Source organism: Bos indicus x Bos taurus, chromosome 8, assembly GCF_003369695.1.
Source record: "Bos indicus x Bos taurus breed Angus x Brahman F1 hybrid chromosome 8, Bos_hybrid_MaternalHap_v2.0, whole genome shotgun sequence".
Lineage (NCBI taxonomy): Eukaryota > Metazoa > Chordata > Mammalia > Artiodactyla > Bovidae > Bos > Bos indicus x Bos taurus.
This window is the reverse complement of record NC_040083.1, coordinates 94,731,552-94,747,250: the sequence shown is the minus strand read 5'-3', so window position 1 is coordinate 94,747,250 and position 15,699 is coordinate 94,731,552. Positions and strand designations below refer to the sequence as shown.

Here is a 15,699-nt window from a genome sequence, read left to right as displayed (position 1 = left end):
TGAAGATTTTAGTCATCATTTACTTTCCTAGAGAATCACACAATACTCAAGCTTTACACCATACAGTTCTTATTTCTTCCAAGGCATGATTTGACTTGTGGAATATGTTAATTATTATCATAGAACACATTTTTTTGGGGGGAGGGGGAGGAGATCATTGACATATAATTTACATGTGGTTAAATTTAGCCTTTTTTACAGGTATAGTTTGAAGAGTTTTGATACATCCGTGTGGTATATGTATAACCACTGCCACAACCATGGTGTGGAATATATCTATCACTCAGTGCTTCTGACAGTCTGTCCTCTCCCCTACCCACTGGCAACCAGGGATCTGATTTCTGCCCCCATTGTTTCACCTTTCCAGAATGTCATATAAGTAGATTCATATAGTATGTAGTCTTTTGTGTCTGACTTTTTTCCCTTAGCATAAGGCTTTTGAGATTTCTCCCATGCTGTTGAACGTATTAGTAGTGTGGTCCTTTTTTATTGCTGAGTAGTATTCCATTTTCAGAGAAGGCAATGGCACCCCTCTCCAGTACTCTTGCCTGGAAAGTCCTATGGACAGAGGAGCCTGATAGGCTGCAGTCCATGGGGTCGCTGAGGGTCGGACACGACTGAGCGACTTCACTTTCACTTTTCACTTTCATGCATTGGAGAAGGAAATGGCAACCCACTCCAGTGTTCTTGCCTGGAGAATCCCAGGGACGGGGGAGCCTGGTGGGCTGCTGTCTCAGGGGTCGCACAGAGTCGGACACGACTGAAGTGACTTAGCAGCAGTAGCAATATTCCATTTTAATTTATTCACTGATTTATGGATCTTTGGATTGCTTCCAGTTTGGACTATTCTGTGTAAGACTTCTATGGATGTTCACATACAGCTCTTTGTGTGAACGAATGCCATCATTTCTTTCAGGCAAATACCTAGGACAGGATGGTTGGGCTGTATCATAAGTCTGTGTGTAATTTTACAAGAAACCACCAGAGTATTTCACAAAGTGGCTGTTCCATTTTCATTTCTACAAGCAGTATATGATAGTGCCAGTTGCTACTCATACTTTAAAATTTAAAAACTTGTAGTAGTTCCAATGGGTATGTAGTGGTATCTCATTGTGGTTTTAATTTTCATTTCTATGCAGCTAATAATTGCTTATTTGAGAAGGTCATGGTTTAGCAGGCTGTGGTATTCTCTAGGTATTTAATAATTTTAAAATACCAGTGGCATTTGAAGTGAAAATTTCTTTTAAAAAATTGGCCAAAGATCTAATTGGTCACTTCCATGAGGTCATACTGTACAAAAAAGGTTGGGGTGTGGACACTATGTCAAATTTTGGCCACGGGTGATTCACCTGGGTGACTGATGTGGAGACCAGAAGAGGACATGCCTAGGACTTGGCATGAAGGTGGGGAAAAGCAGGTTTCTTGGCTCCTCTGGCCTTGGGAGGGCCTGCTCCATCCTTAGCTAAACCGGTGTTTGTGGGAAGCCAACCTAGATTCAGTGCCACTTTCCTGGATATCCCAGGAGTCACCAGCAACCCTCGCGGCTGTCCCCAGTGTGTGATGAACATAGAGCCCCCTCCCTGCGGACAATTTGTCTTAATCAGTTAATCAAGCTTGAGAAATCGGTTACCACAGGCCCAGGAGTGCCACCACCCTTCCATCCTGAATCCCTATTTCTCATGTCCATCTCTTAGTTAATTAATTAAGCAAATAGTCCCTGAAGGCTTACTGTATGCCTTATACTGTTTTGCATGTTGGGGAAAACTGCGATGAAGAGAAATTATCCCGTGGACTCAGAAAGTGGCAAAAACGATGCAAGGGAAAACAGAGGCTGCTGTGAGTGCATCTCGGAGGGGTTTTTAACCAGATGTCTGTGCAGGGGAGGTATCAGGACAGGATCCTACGGTTGAGGAAGATTCAGCCTGGCTGACAGTTCTGGAAGCAGCAGTTTAGGACAGGGAACATGCAAGAGGCCCAGTGGTGGGAAAGAGGGCTGCCCATTTGGAGCCATGAGTAGTTTTCTGGGGCTTGGTTTAGAAAGTGGGGAGTGGTGAGAGAGGAGGCTGGAGTCATTGGGGAGACCAGCTAAACCAAGGTGAGGACTGCACTTTATCCCCAGGGCAGTGGAGTGCTGACAAAGGCAGTTTTAAGTGGGAGAGTGGCTTGTTTGGAGCTTTGGTTTAGTGGCATCACTTTGGTTTCTCTGTGATAAATGGATGGAGGGGGCAAGACAGGAGGCAGGGAGTTCAGGGAAGTGGCTGTTGTGGTCGTCAGGAGCCGGAAGAGGGTGGCCTATTGACTGGCCATGACTGTGAAGTGGGACGCTTTCCAACCAGTAACTGGAAATGTGCACAGGGGCAGAAATGAGTGTGCTACTAGCTTTGAAGCATTGAGAAATCTAGTCAATACATAGTACGGCCTTCTTTTTGGTTTTGGTTTGTTTGTTTGCTTCCTTGGAAAACTGATGTAGAAATGTCCCTTTGGCCCCAGTTACCTGAGAAGAGGATTTGGGCATTGCCAAAACCTCCTCTTTGGATAAAATTGCTCCCAGCAGTGGTCACCATGTTCTGAGGTGGGAGGAGGGAATTATGCAAGAGGCCCAGGGCTATGCCAAGGTGGGTAGGAAAGCGGGGCAGGTACCCAGCGAAGCCGGAGCGATACCTTCCACCGCTGCATAGGCTACTTTTGCTGACGTCTCTGCGTGTCTCCTGGAGGGTCTCTGAAGCCAGGATCTGTGTCTGGAAATGCAGAAACCCCGCTTTAGGAAAACACTCTCCAGAAAGCTTCCTCCTGGCCGTTCTCGTCTCGCGCCCATTCTGCAGAGGTGTGTCTTCTTTTCTTCTGAGATTCTCCACTCAGATTTAGGGGATTCTGTGTCCTGGTTTGAGCCTGAGGGTCTTTAACACTAGGCCATTCTGATTTCAACCTGGATTCAGTGCCACTTTCCTGGATATCCCAGGAGTCACCAGCAACCCTCACGGCTGTCCCCAGTGTGTGGTGATCATAGAGCCCCCTTCCTGCAGACAACTTGCCTTAATCAGTTAATCAAGCTTGAGAAATCGGTTACCACAGGCCCAGGAGTGCCACCACCCTACTTCGCCCCTCCTACCTTGTCAGAAACCCATGATGGGTTTGCTAAAAAATGCTGCTGTTGCTAAAAATAATGGAGTAGAAAAGAATGTTTGGACAGGAGATAACCATTTCTCTGTAAGAGGTAGGGATGGACCAGAGAAAGAAGAGTGGGGAGGAGGGAGCTCATTTCTTTGCCACTTACAGTGTGCTGTGTACTTTGCTGGGGAACTTATATGTTTATTTATATTGTCTCATTGACGATTGAATATCCATTGAATATCCTGCAAGGTAGGTATTGTCACCCCCATTTTACACTGAGGAAATTGATACTCAGAGGGCATAAAGTTTTGGCTAAGGGCATGTAGTTAAGAAGCTGGGCCTAATTCCTGTCTAAGCTGTCTTTCTTTTTTAAATTATACACTTATGTTCCAACCTCCTCATTGTTACCTTGGGGACCTGAAAAGATGCGTGTAGCTTCTAAATCAACTAAGTGATTCCTGGAGAGCACCTTTTGCATCTGGAAAATCTAGCTAATTATTTATTTCAGTGTTTCTGGGATGCAAGCCCTGTCCCAGGCCACTTACAAAATGATTTAGGATTATAAGCACGGAGCTCACAACCAAATTCTGGCTCTCAGTGCTCAGAGAGACCAGTGGCCATCTTTAAATAACAAACTGTGGATGGATACAGTGCTAGTTTAATTATTTTTAGTGAGAAATTTTGGGGGGAAGAGCATTTGTGTCCATCTACAGGTTTGCTGAGCAAGTGATAAAAGAAAGGTCCTAAGGCTTGACTCTTTCAGAGGAATCCCTGATTTGTTGGCTTATCAATGAGTGAATTAAAATATATACTAGTAGAGTCAGTGATTCTTTTCAGACACTGTAGACTGCTTACATTCCCTTTTCTTTTGTAGAAGTTTTTAATCCAAGTCCTTGTGGTGTGGGGGCCAAGAGGGCAAAGTCCTGCTAGAGGTTGACCTTTGCGTTGAGGTCCCTTTGGACTCACAGACTTTTAGTCCAGTCCTTAATTTTGTATCCACAAGCGGACACTACATTCTTAGCCCTTTCTGCTGTTTGTTCCTCCTGCCTAATCTCCCATCCCCACCTCCATTCCTCCAGAGACCACAATGATTAAATGAGCCATTTTAGAGGTAAAGTTGGTTTCTTATTTCTGCTAAAAGTTCCTGGCTGTGAAGTGGTATCAGGGCTTAGCTTTGACCTATGTATCCCTCCCTTCTTCCAGTTTCTATTTTCTGCCTTTTCCCTAGCTTTAATTTTACTGTGACTACTGGGATTACTCCAGCATTAAATAAGTACTGTTGTTGAGGGGCAGCTGGGACACACAGAAAGTTGTATCCCCTGTATATGAGAGCCTCCCCTTCCCCCAGCATGGCAAAACAGTCCTCCAAGGAGGCATCTGTGACACCTGGCGAGGAGTAGGTGGGCCCTGCATGCAGGTGCAGGTGGAGCAAGGCCAGAAGTGTGCATATGTCCAGACAGTGGGAACTTGTCAGTTTCACGGGCGATGCTCTCTGCCTGCCTTGGCTGCCTTGTTTTACTCCATGGGATATTGGTTTCTCTCCACACACATAGAATACTAGGGGTTGTCCTCCTCACTTGGGAGCTGGGTGTCTATGGCATTTCCTTGGTGTGTACTCACAGTCATCTAAGACACGCTGTGATGTTTCAGATTAGGAAACTTTCTATCAGTGGTGCCATTTATCATTGGAAGGACTCAACTTTGTGGCGAGATGAAAATGTAGTCTGCAGCAAATTTCAGACAATAGTGTTAAGTCACTCCAGGTTCAAGGCAAAATTTATAAATGCTGCTGACATTTTCTGAGAAGGAAGGCATTTTCTTAGAGAAGGGAGGCAGGTCTCTGGGATTCCAGTATGCCATTTGCAGCTCTGATGTTTTGGGCACATAAGATTGATCACTTAGGTCTGCCTTCAATTTTTCATTTTTTTCAAGTTTTCATTCCCAGTGGTCACATCAGTGGAGCTCAAGTGATTTGGATAATAATGACTTACTCACAGGCTAACGCCAGAATAGCTCCAGCATCCCTATTTAGCAGAGACCCAAGGCTGGAAGTCGGGGACTCATGCCTTATGGAGAGGCAGTCATGAGACAGAACTGGGTGTTGAAGGCTCAGGTGAGGGGGCTGGTGCAACAGCCCTCACTGGCGTATGGCTTTGCAGCAAAAACTAACATCCCCTCTTGCTTTATCTTTCAGTTAATGACCAGCCACAGCGTCCCTGCTGTGAGCTCCAGCCACTTCCTTCCCGGGCTCCCGAGCCTCACGCAGGCTGCTGTGGTGCTGGCTGAGGTAACATGGCTTACTGGCCTCAGCTGAGATTGCTGCTGTGGAAGAACCTCACTTTCAGAAGAAGACAAACAGTAAGCCTGGGTTTCTCCGGGAGTGAAGAAGGGGGTGGGAAAGAGATTCTTATTTATTTATTTTTTTTAATTTACTTATTTTAATTGGAGGATAATTCTTTTACAGTATTGTTCTTCTTGGTTTTCTTAAGGTGATTGAATGTGTCTGGCCCTGGTGGACCCAGGACTGGGTGGGGTCCTGATTTAGCTAGCCCTGTCTCTTATCATAGGAGGCAGATTTGCAACCAGGTGGCGATCATAGCTTTGGTTTGTGCTAGTGCCCAGGCCTAAGTTCAGACCCCTGGAACCTGGCACACATGCCCCTTGGCCATCTTACTCCTAACTTTTGCTGCAGCCCTGGGGGCTGCTTGGCTCTTCAAGAGCTCCTAATGGTCTGGGTGGTGGAGTTGAAGTGAGTTCATGGCCCAGCTCTTAGAGGTCAGAGACTGAATCTTTTAGTATGGACTTCCCCCTTTCAGCTTGGACTGTGAGCCTGGAGGAATACAAAACGGATTTGTTTTATTTCTGCGGAGGGTACTATGCCATTCACTTCTGGATGAGACAGTGATCTTTTCAAGAACCCTGAGAATACCATCTCTGCTGCTGCTGCTGCTGCTAAGTCGCTTCAGTCATGTCTGACTCTGTGCGACCCTGAGACGGCAGCCCACCAGGCTCCCCCATCCCTGGGATTCTCCAGGCAAGAACGCTGGAGTGGGTTGCCATTTCCTTCAATGCATGAAAGTGAAAAGTGAAAGTGAAGTTGCTCAGTCGTGTCTGACTCTTCGAGACCCCATGGACTGCAGCCTACCAGGCTCTTCCGTCCATGGGATTTTCCAGGCAAGAGTACTGGAGTGGGGTGCCATTGCCTTCTCCGATACCATCTTTAACACTCGGTAAATGATATTTTTCTGTGAGAAGGTACAAACTATAAGGCCCGGAGATTTCTCTGAAGCTCTGATATCAGCTCTTAGCTTCTTCCTCCCTGAACACCCCTAGAGATCCTGTCTGGTCTCCTGCGTTTAGCCACACCTCTCTATAGTTGACTTCTAAATGTCTGTTTCCTGCCCTGCGTTTTTTCCTGAATTCAAAGCCTATATCCCCTTTTGGCTGTCCTCATGAAGTGTAACACATCTGCAACAGAAATGACCATCCTCTTTAGACTCAAAGAGCCATAAGGGATCTTGGAGATAACTTAATTCACTGTTTCTGAAACTAGACTAATGCCGGCCCTTCTTTAAAAGAACAAATATGTCAAAGTCCCCTCATGTTCACTAAACATTTTTTATTATAATGTTACGTGAATATGTACGTATGTGAAACTAGATATAAGCCCCTTATTCATATAGACTGTCATGGAAACATATGACCTATACAGACTTATAAATTAAGTGCAAACAAAACTGCAGAACCAGTACAGTTCAAATTAACACTGTTAATGTAGTAAGGCGACTGACACTGTTTGAAGCCATATTTGACACTGTTTGAAGGCAACAGTGTGACTATGGTAGTGAACACTTATTTGTTTGAGTTTGGACAGTATATTACCATACACTTTTCCAATGATTTTGGAATTTTTCCAAGTCAGTTTTCCAATGACTTTCCAATTTTTCCAGCGACTTTCATTGGTTATCATTTGCTTTCATTTGGTCCAGTCTCATCATTCACAAATTGCTTCTGCATCTGTGCCTTTCTCATTGGTCTACTGCAATTATATTGGTGCTAAAGTGAAGTTGCTCAGTTATGTCCGACTCTTTGCAACCCCACAGACTGTAACCTACCAGGCTCCTCTGTCCATGGGATTTTCCAGGCAAGAATACTGGAGTGGGTTGCCATTTTCTTCTCCAGGGGATCTTCCCAACCCAGGGATCGAACCCGGGTCTCCCGCATTGTAGGCAGACGTGTTTACCATCTGAGCCACCAGGGAATATTGGTGCTAACACAATGGCAAACACAAATAGAAACTTAGACTCGTGATCTTGTGCCAGATCTTGGTTGTAAAGTAGGCATTCAGAAAATCCAGGTATGTTTATTCATATTTCCTTAGATAACCATTGAAATGAAAACACAAAGTGTTGAAAATTCTGACAGAGAACTCATATAATCCCTCATGAAATTATATATATTATTTGTATATATATACTAGTTTGAGAAACACTGACTTTTCAGTCCCTTATATTATATGTAGGGAGCTGAATCCCAAGGTCACTTAATGAGACAGTAGGAACTAGAATTTATGCATCCTATATGTCTTGATAATAATAATAATGATATTAAAATATAACAGTATATAATATATATATAGTATAAATATAATAAAAGCAAACACTTAGATTGCACTTCCATGTACTAGCCACTAAAGTGAATTGTTAACTAGATTAATCCTTTTAAGATCCACAAAGTACTGTTGTTTCCTTATAACACAATATGCTATTGTGTTATAACTGGGGAACTTAAATCACAGAGAGAATATAAGTAATTTGTCTGAGGTTCACACTGCTAGTCAGGGGCATATGTAGTGTTCAGTTCTAAATAATCTGACTCTAGAGTTGGTTCTCTAAATCACTATGTCAGATTGCTCTTCAGTGGTATTATTATTTTTTCTACCTTCAGTCTCAACATCTTGAAGTTTCTGACCTCTTCCTTACCTTTGTCCCCGCCTCCCACAGCTGTGCCCAGGCCCTGGTGTATTCATTTCCTAATCTCATTTCTTAGCTACTCTGTGGTCCCTTGTCTCTTCTTATCATGTTGGCAGCAGCCCATGTGATGGGGAACTGTCTTTGCTGTGCTGTGTCTGTTAGCCAGTGAGTAGTGGAAAGAACTGTATCATCTTAGTAAGGCAAGGTCTCAAGCCCAAACCTGTCATTTTACAGATAAAGCGGGGAAGGGATTTCCCCACAGTCAACTAATGAATCCGGAGCACAGGGTCCCAGAACAGAACTTGGGATTGGGCCATCCAGACTGGGCTAGTGTGTGTTAGTCTTGCTGCTTCTTGCTCAATATTGCTTATCCGTTTAAAAAGAGCCACAATTAGAGAGATAGGCAGGCTTCATAAAAGGCAATTTTTGGCCCTGTGGCAGAGTTCTTATTGAAGGGGAAGTAAGACATAGCATCCTGACACAGAAGGACTTTTTTAGATATACACCTACCGTCTGCCAGCTTGTCTGCCTTACCTCCCTTCCTGATGTCTACAGGAAATGTGTTTTGCCGAACTAGAAAAAAAAGGTGGTTTATTTCAGGTTGCAGAAGTTTAGGTTGTCAGGGTTGGAAAGATCTGACCTGACCCTTGTACAGTTGATGGGAATGGGGTTTCAGCTGTGGGGCAGGGGGTCCAGAGTGGATCAGTCATGGAAGTAGCACCAGATTCAATTTCCTGATGGCCCTAGAGGCACAAGTTCTTTTGAGCAGGCTTTGCCTTATCTGCACAGGAGGTTTAATACCTATGGATCTCAAGTGCTGGCTGTAGCTATTTCCCAGTCCAAATAGCTTGGATCTATAGATATATTGATTGTAGACAGTGAAACCTGTTTAGGGTCTTGGTTCCACATTGTTAGCTCAGGACATGCCCTGCCCTGTAGGCAGGGGAAGGAGTTAGCAGCTCCATGACAGTTCTCACCTACAGTGTACAGAATCCTTGCTTAATTTTCCCCTTCAGAGATCCTGGATGTACTGGCTTGGCTCCATAGCCTGGCACTGGGGATATGCTTAACGAGCGTTTGCTCAGTGAGGGGTGAATGTGTTAAATGGGCCATTAGTTTATAGGTCTTGAGGAGGCGCCCCTGCTAGAGGGGCCGCACGTGCAGGGAGACAGGAAGATGTAGGAGCTGGGTGCTGAATAGTAGACCCCAGCGCCACCTTCTTGAAAGGTGGCCATTTGCTCGTTCACTCTGTGTCCTCATTTGCTAATGAATTTGGGGGACCTCTTTTCTTGTGCCCCCATTATGCAGACTCATGGGGACCATCAGCCAGGGATAGCTTTCCGCTGCTCCTGCTGCTCCTGTTAGGCAAAGAATACATTGAAAATGAGTTGCATAAGTGGGGTGCAAAGCTCAGTTTGGGTCCAAAGTAACAGTTAACTTGTGTGGGTGGTGGTCAGTGAGCACAAACAGGGCTTGGGACAGGAAAGGTGAGGGGCTTCGGAGTTCTCCGGATCCCCATCTGGTTTTAGGCTGAGCCAGAGACAAGGTCCCTGTGGAACAGATGGGACAGAATATGGCCGTATGGCCTTTCTTTTTTGCCTTTGCTGTTAATTTTCTCACTTAGATCTGTTTAGCCATGTGGCTGAGGAAATAGACAATTTTAATTTCTGCGTATTTTAGAGTACCAATATTTGGGCACTATTCAGTGACAAGGAATAAGCAATCAAATAAATACAACTTGAGTCCTCATTTAAGAGCCACTGGAGAATTTTACAGTGTACATGCAAACTTTCAGCATTCCCTCCCAGCTTCCAGTTTCACCTGATACATTTCTTCCCTGTCCTTAGTTCTGGCTTGGCAGTGCTGGTTCAAATCCAGCTAATAATTCTAATTACTATCTGATTTTAATTCAATTCTAATTCCAGCTTGGCCACTATCTGCCTTAATGGCTTAGGGAAACTCATTTTCCCTGATTTTTAGTTTCCCCTTCTATGGAATGAGGACAATTAGCACAAATAGCCATTTATTGTTTCCTTTGAATAAATATTTACTAAACATCTACTGCATGTAAGACAGTGTCCTGGGTGTACAGTGGTGAAGCAGACAGGCAGGATCCCTGCTGTCATAGAGCTTACAGTTCAGCCAGGAAAGCAGATATGAAGCGTGTTGTCCCATAAGTAGAAATATCATAGCTGTGGTAAGTGCTATGAAGGAAAAAAAAAAACTGTCCTACTATGTCAGTTACCACTAGGCTGTGGGTAGGGACTTAATTTAGAATGAAAGGTCATGACATTTAAGCTGAGAGCCTTGATGTTTAAGCAGCAGTTAGCCAGGGAAAGATCAGGAGTTCAGCCATCCAGGCACTGGCTTCCGGGCAGAGAGACAGGGTGTGAAGGCCACGTGCCTAATGCATGTCCTGGAGCCAAGGGACTGGGGCACCAGTGGCACTGAAGGAAGACTGGCTGCGGGTGAGTTGGGAGTCGGCAGGGTCAGGTCATGGAGCTGGCGAAGGACAGTTGAATTTTATATAATGTGCAAAAGGAGTCCCTGAGGTAGGTAGGTCATAATGACGAGGGTCAGATTGTGTGGTCCTTGGCATTGAGAGGACTTGAAGGATGACAGCCTAAGCATATACATGTACCATTTTGTGCTCTGTTTTTGGGCTTCCCAGGTGGCCTCGCCGTAAAAAATCCACATGCCAGTACAGGAGACACAAGAGACTCGGGTTTGATACTTGGGTTGGGAAGATCTCCTGGAGGAGGGCACATATTCTTGCCTGGAAAATTCCATGGACAGAGGAGCCTGAGTGGCTATGGTCCATGGGGTCATGAAGAGTCAGACATGACTGAAGCAACTTAGCATGGCATGTATGTTGCGTATTTCCAAATAATCTTCATATTATAATAATTATGATTCTTGATGTGTAGGTTGTGTTTTATACTTTTGAAAGTACTCTTGTACCTGTTATCTTCTTGATTTTCACAGAAATCCTGAGAGGTATTCATTACAATTTCTGTTTCATAGATGAAGGAAGTATTGTAAATTAGTACATCATTAAGAGGAGGGACTGGAAGTTTTGACCCCAAATCTACCATGGGATAATGCCAGTGACATTCCTGGTACCAATACAGGGATCCATGCCGTTTTCATTTTATAACCTCATGCATTATTGCCAACACTGAGATATTTCTCGTGTTATAGTAACTTTAAGTAAGTTACTATAAAGATTTTATACATATAGCCTTTTCTTATTTTTATATTATTTCCTTAGGCCAGAATCTCAGGAGTATGATTACTAGGTCAAAGGGAAGTGGCCCTTGACATATATGGTCAGATGTCCTTCCAAAGATCAAACCAATTGAAAAATCCACTGTCACTGCATGAGGCCTTACAGTTCTGGGAGGATAGGCCTGGCTTTCATATTTGTTTTTCCCTTCAGCATTCCTCTAATTTGATCTTTCAAGATTTCAGTTTAATTTAATTGAAGTGTATGTTGATAAGTGTTCGCTGTGATGCTGACAGAGCCTAGAGTGTGCCATTGCTTTGATGAATTTTCTGTTATCTTGGGAAACTCACTGTTTCATGTACACTTCTTTACCTCTCAGAATCGTCTTCCTTATTTTCATCAGTTTCTTTTCCCCATTGAATCCTGTTACCTTATCAAATTCTAAAAGTAGCCTAGTGGTATTTTACTGTCCCAGGGACATTGGATAATGTCTAGAAACATTGTCTGGTTGTTACAGTCCTGGCTAGGGGTGGTTGGTGTCGACTGGTAGAGGCCAGGGATGGGGGAAACATTCTACCATTCATAGGAGAGCCCCTCACAACCATTATCTGGCCCCCTGTGTCAAGAGTTGAGAAGAACCCTGCTCTAGAAATGCTTGTGCATTGTATCCCCATGTTGTTGCTGAGGAGTAAGGAGAGGGCAAGTCCCCAGAGCAGTTCAGGGTAGCTATTTACTTAATCATCAGAAGTTTAATCTTAATACCAATCTGAAATAGGGTTTCTGAGTTTCTGACTTTGTTAAGAAGCACCATTACAAAAACAGTGTTCCTCTCCATTTCTTCCACTCTGTGGTGGGGGCAGGCATGGAGGGAGGTGAATTCATAATAGAGTAAGATTCAAAAGTATGTAACCATGGTGTGTGTGTAACAAAAGTGTGGGTGAGTTTAACTCAGGTGACCATTATGCCTACTACTGTGGGCAGGAATCCCTTAGAAGAAATGGAGTAGCCATCATAGTCAACAAAAGAGTCCAAAATGCAGTACTTGGATGCAATCTCAAAAATGACAGAATGATCTCTGTTCATTTCCAAAGCAAACCATTCAATATCACAGTAATCCAAGTCTATGCCCCAATCAATAATGCTGAAGAAGCTGAAGTTGAATGGTTCTATGAAGACCTATATGACCTTCTAGAACTAACACCCAAAAAAGATGTCCTTTTCATTTTAGGGGACTGGAATGCAAAAGAAGAAAGTCAAGACATACTTGGAGTAACAGGCAAATTTGGCCTTGCAGTACAGAATGAAGCAGGGCAAAGGCTAATAGAGTTTTGCCAAGAGAATGCACTGGTCATAGCAAACACTCTTTTCCAACAACACAAGAGAAGACTCTACACATGGACATCACCAGATGGTCAATACCAAAATCAGATTGATTATATTCTTTGCAGCCGAAGATGGAGAAGCTCTATACAGTCAGCAAAAACAAAAGCAGGAGTTGACTGTGGCTCAGATCATGAACTCCTTATTGCCAAATTCAGACTTAAATTGAAGAAAGTGGGGGAAACCACTAGACCATTCAGGTATGACCTAAATCAAATTCCTTACGATTATACAGTGGAAGTGGGAAATAGATTTAAGGAACTAGATCTGATAGACAGAGTGCCTGATGAACTACGGACGGAGGTTCATGCCTTGTACAGGAAACAAGGATCAAGACCATCCGCAAGAAAAAGAAATACAAAAACACAAAATGGCTGTCTGAGGAGGCCTTAAAAATAGCTGTGAAAAGAAAAGAAGCAAAAAACAAAGGAGAAAAGGAAAGATATAAGCGTCTGAATGCAGAGTTCCAGAGAATAGCAGGAGAGATAAGAAAGCCTTTCTCAGCGATCAATGCAAAGAAATAGAGGAAAACAATAGAATGGAAAAGACTAGAGATCTCTTCAAGAAAATTAGAGACACCAAGGGAACATTTCATGCAAGATGGGCTCAATAAAGGACAGAAATAGTATGGACCTAACAGAAGCAGAAGATATTAAGAAGAGTTGGCAAGAATACACAGAAGAACTGTACAAAAAAGATCTTCCTGACCCAGATAATCATGATGGTGTGATCACTCACCTAGAGCCAGACATCCTAGAATGTGAAGTCATGTGGGCCTTAGAAAGCATCACTATCAACAAAGCTAGTGGAGGTGATGGAATTCCAACTGAGGTACTTCAAATCCTAAAAGATGATGCTATGAAAGAGCTGCACTCAATATGCCAGCAAATTTGGAGAACTCAGCAGTGGCCACAGGACTGGAAAAGGTCAGTTTTCATTCCAATTCCAAAGAAAGGCAGTGCCAAAGAATGCTCAAACTACTACACAATTGTACTCATTTCATGTGCCAGCAAAATAATGCTCAAAATTCTCCAAGGCAGGCTTCAACAGTACGTGAACCATGAACTTCCAGATGTTCAAGCTGGATTTAAGAAAAGGCAGAGGAACCAGAGATCAAATTGCCAACATCTGTTGGATCATCGAAAAAGCAAGAAGGTTCCAGAAAAACATCTGCTTTATTGACTATGCCAAAGCCTTTGACTGTGTGGATCACAACAAACTGTGGAAAATTCTGAAAGAGATGGGAATACCAGACTACCTGGCCTACCTCCTGAGAAATCTGTTTGCAGGTCAAGAAGTAATAGTTAGAACTGTACATGGAATAGCAGACTGGTTCCAAATCGGGAAAGGAGTATGTCAAGGCTGTATATTGTCACCCTGCTTATTTAGCTTATATGCAGAGTACATCATGAGAAATGCTGGGCTGGAAGAAGCACAAGCTGGAATCAAGACTGCTGGGAGAAATATCAATAACCTCAGATATGCAGATGACACCACCCTTATGGCAGAAAGTGAAGGAGGAACTGAAAAGCCTCTTGATGAAAGTTAAAGAGGAGAGTGAAAAAGTTAGCTTAAAATTCAACATTCAGAAAACTAAGATCATGGCATCTGGTCCCATCACTTCATGGGAAATAGATGGGGAAACAATGGATACAGTGACAGACTTTATTTTCTTGGGCTCCAAAATCCCTGCAGATGGTGACTGCAGCCATGAAATTAAAAGACGCTTGCTCCTTTTAAGAAAGGAGCAAGAAGAAAAGCTATGACCAACCTAGAAAACATATTAAAAAGCAGAGACATTACTTTGCCAACAAAGGTCTGTCTAGTCAAAGCTATGGTTTTTCCAGTAGTCATGTATGGATGTGAGAGTTGGACTATAAAGAAAGCTGAGCACTGAAGAATTGATGCTTTTGAACTATGGTATTGGAGAAGACGCTTGAGTCCATCGGACAGCAAGGAGATTCAACCAGTCAATCCTAGAGGAAATCAGTCCTGAATATTCACTGGATGGACTGATGCTGAAGCTGAAACTCCAATACTTTGGCTACGTGATGCAAAGCATTGACTCATTTGAAAAGTCTGATGCTGGGAAAGATTGAGGGCAGGAGGAGAAGGGGATGACAGAGGATGAGATGGTTGGATGGTATCACCGACTCAACAGACATGTTTGAGTAAGCTCTGGGAGTTGCAGAAGCCTGGTGTGCTGCAGTCCATGGGGTTGCAAAGAGTTGGACACGACTGAATGATTGAACTGAACTGAACTGAACCATAAAGTGTTGTCTTATTTCCAAGCTATTTATGAAGGCCTACTTGAAGTAAAAATGCTGTTTAGAAATGGGGGATGAAATCTGATTTTGATAATAAGTGCAACCAAAATGGCATTCCATATGTGGAACCAGAAGTCAAATTAAGTTTCAAGAGGGAAGCTATTGGTAAAGAAAAACCTGGAACATCTCCCTGAGTTTAGAAGGCAAATTCTGTGTTCAGTGACAGAAATCATTTTAGAAGTTCAGAGTAAAAGTGCATGGGTAGAATTGTGTCTTTTATGAGTTCTCTGGTTTGAGTGCTGTCTCTTGGAGACAGTCTCTTCATTAATACATGTTAGTGTCTCAGCTCACTAAGGCTTATAAGGATCAAAAATCTAGATACTCTAGTAATGGGGCAGGGGATAAGGAGATTGGGGTACATAGTGGTTTAAAACACACCCTTGAGTTGGACTGGTTTTGAATTCTGGCACTATTTACCAAATTTGTATCCACATTTATTAACTCCTTGAACCTCATCTGTGAAATGGGATTTATAATAGTATTAACAGGGTTGTTTGATGATTAACTGAGTTTACATATGTAAAGCACTGAGAACACTGATGCATGAATTCTAAGTCACTTCAGTTGTCTCTGACTCTTTGCGACCCTATGGACAGTAGCCTGCCAGGCTCCCCTGTCCATGGGATTCTCCAGAGAAGAATACTGGAGTGGGTTGCCATGCCCTGCTCCAAGGGATCTTCCC

The 15,699-nt window shown here is 43.4% G+C and overlaps 1 protein-coding gene across 2 annotated transcripts in view; it reads left to right on the top strand.

Annotated features, from left to right (window-relative positions):
- ABCA1 (ATP binding cassette subfamily A member 1) overlaps positions 1 to 15,699 on the top strand; it is a 137,963-nt gene that overhangs the window by 15,929 nt on the left and 106,335 nt on the right. The window contains exons 1-2 of one of the 2 annotated variants that reach the window (XM_027550431.1): positions 2,248 to 2,824; positions 5,306 to 5,469. In XM_027550431.1, the coding sequence (XP_027406232.1) occupies positions 5,404 to 5,469 (66 nt within the window). In that variant the 5' untranslated portion in view covers positions 2,248 to 2,824; positions 5,306 to 5,403. Of the gene's footprint in view, positions 1 to 2,247; positions 2,825 to 5,305; positions 5,470 to 15,699 lie in introns of those variants that run through there. The other variant, XM_027550430.1, reaches the window with a different exon arrangement.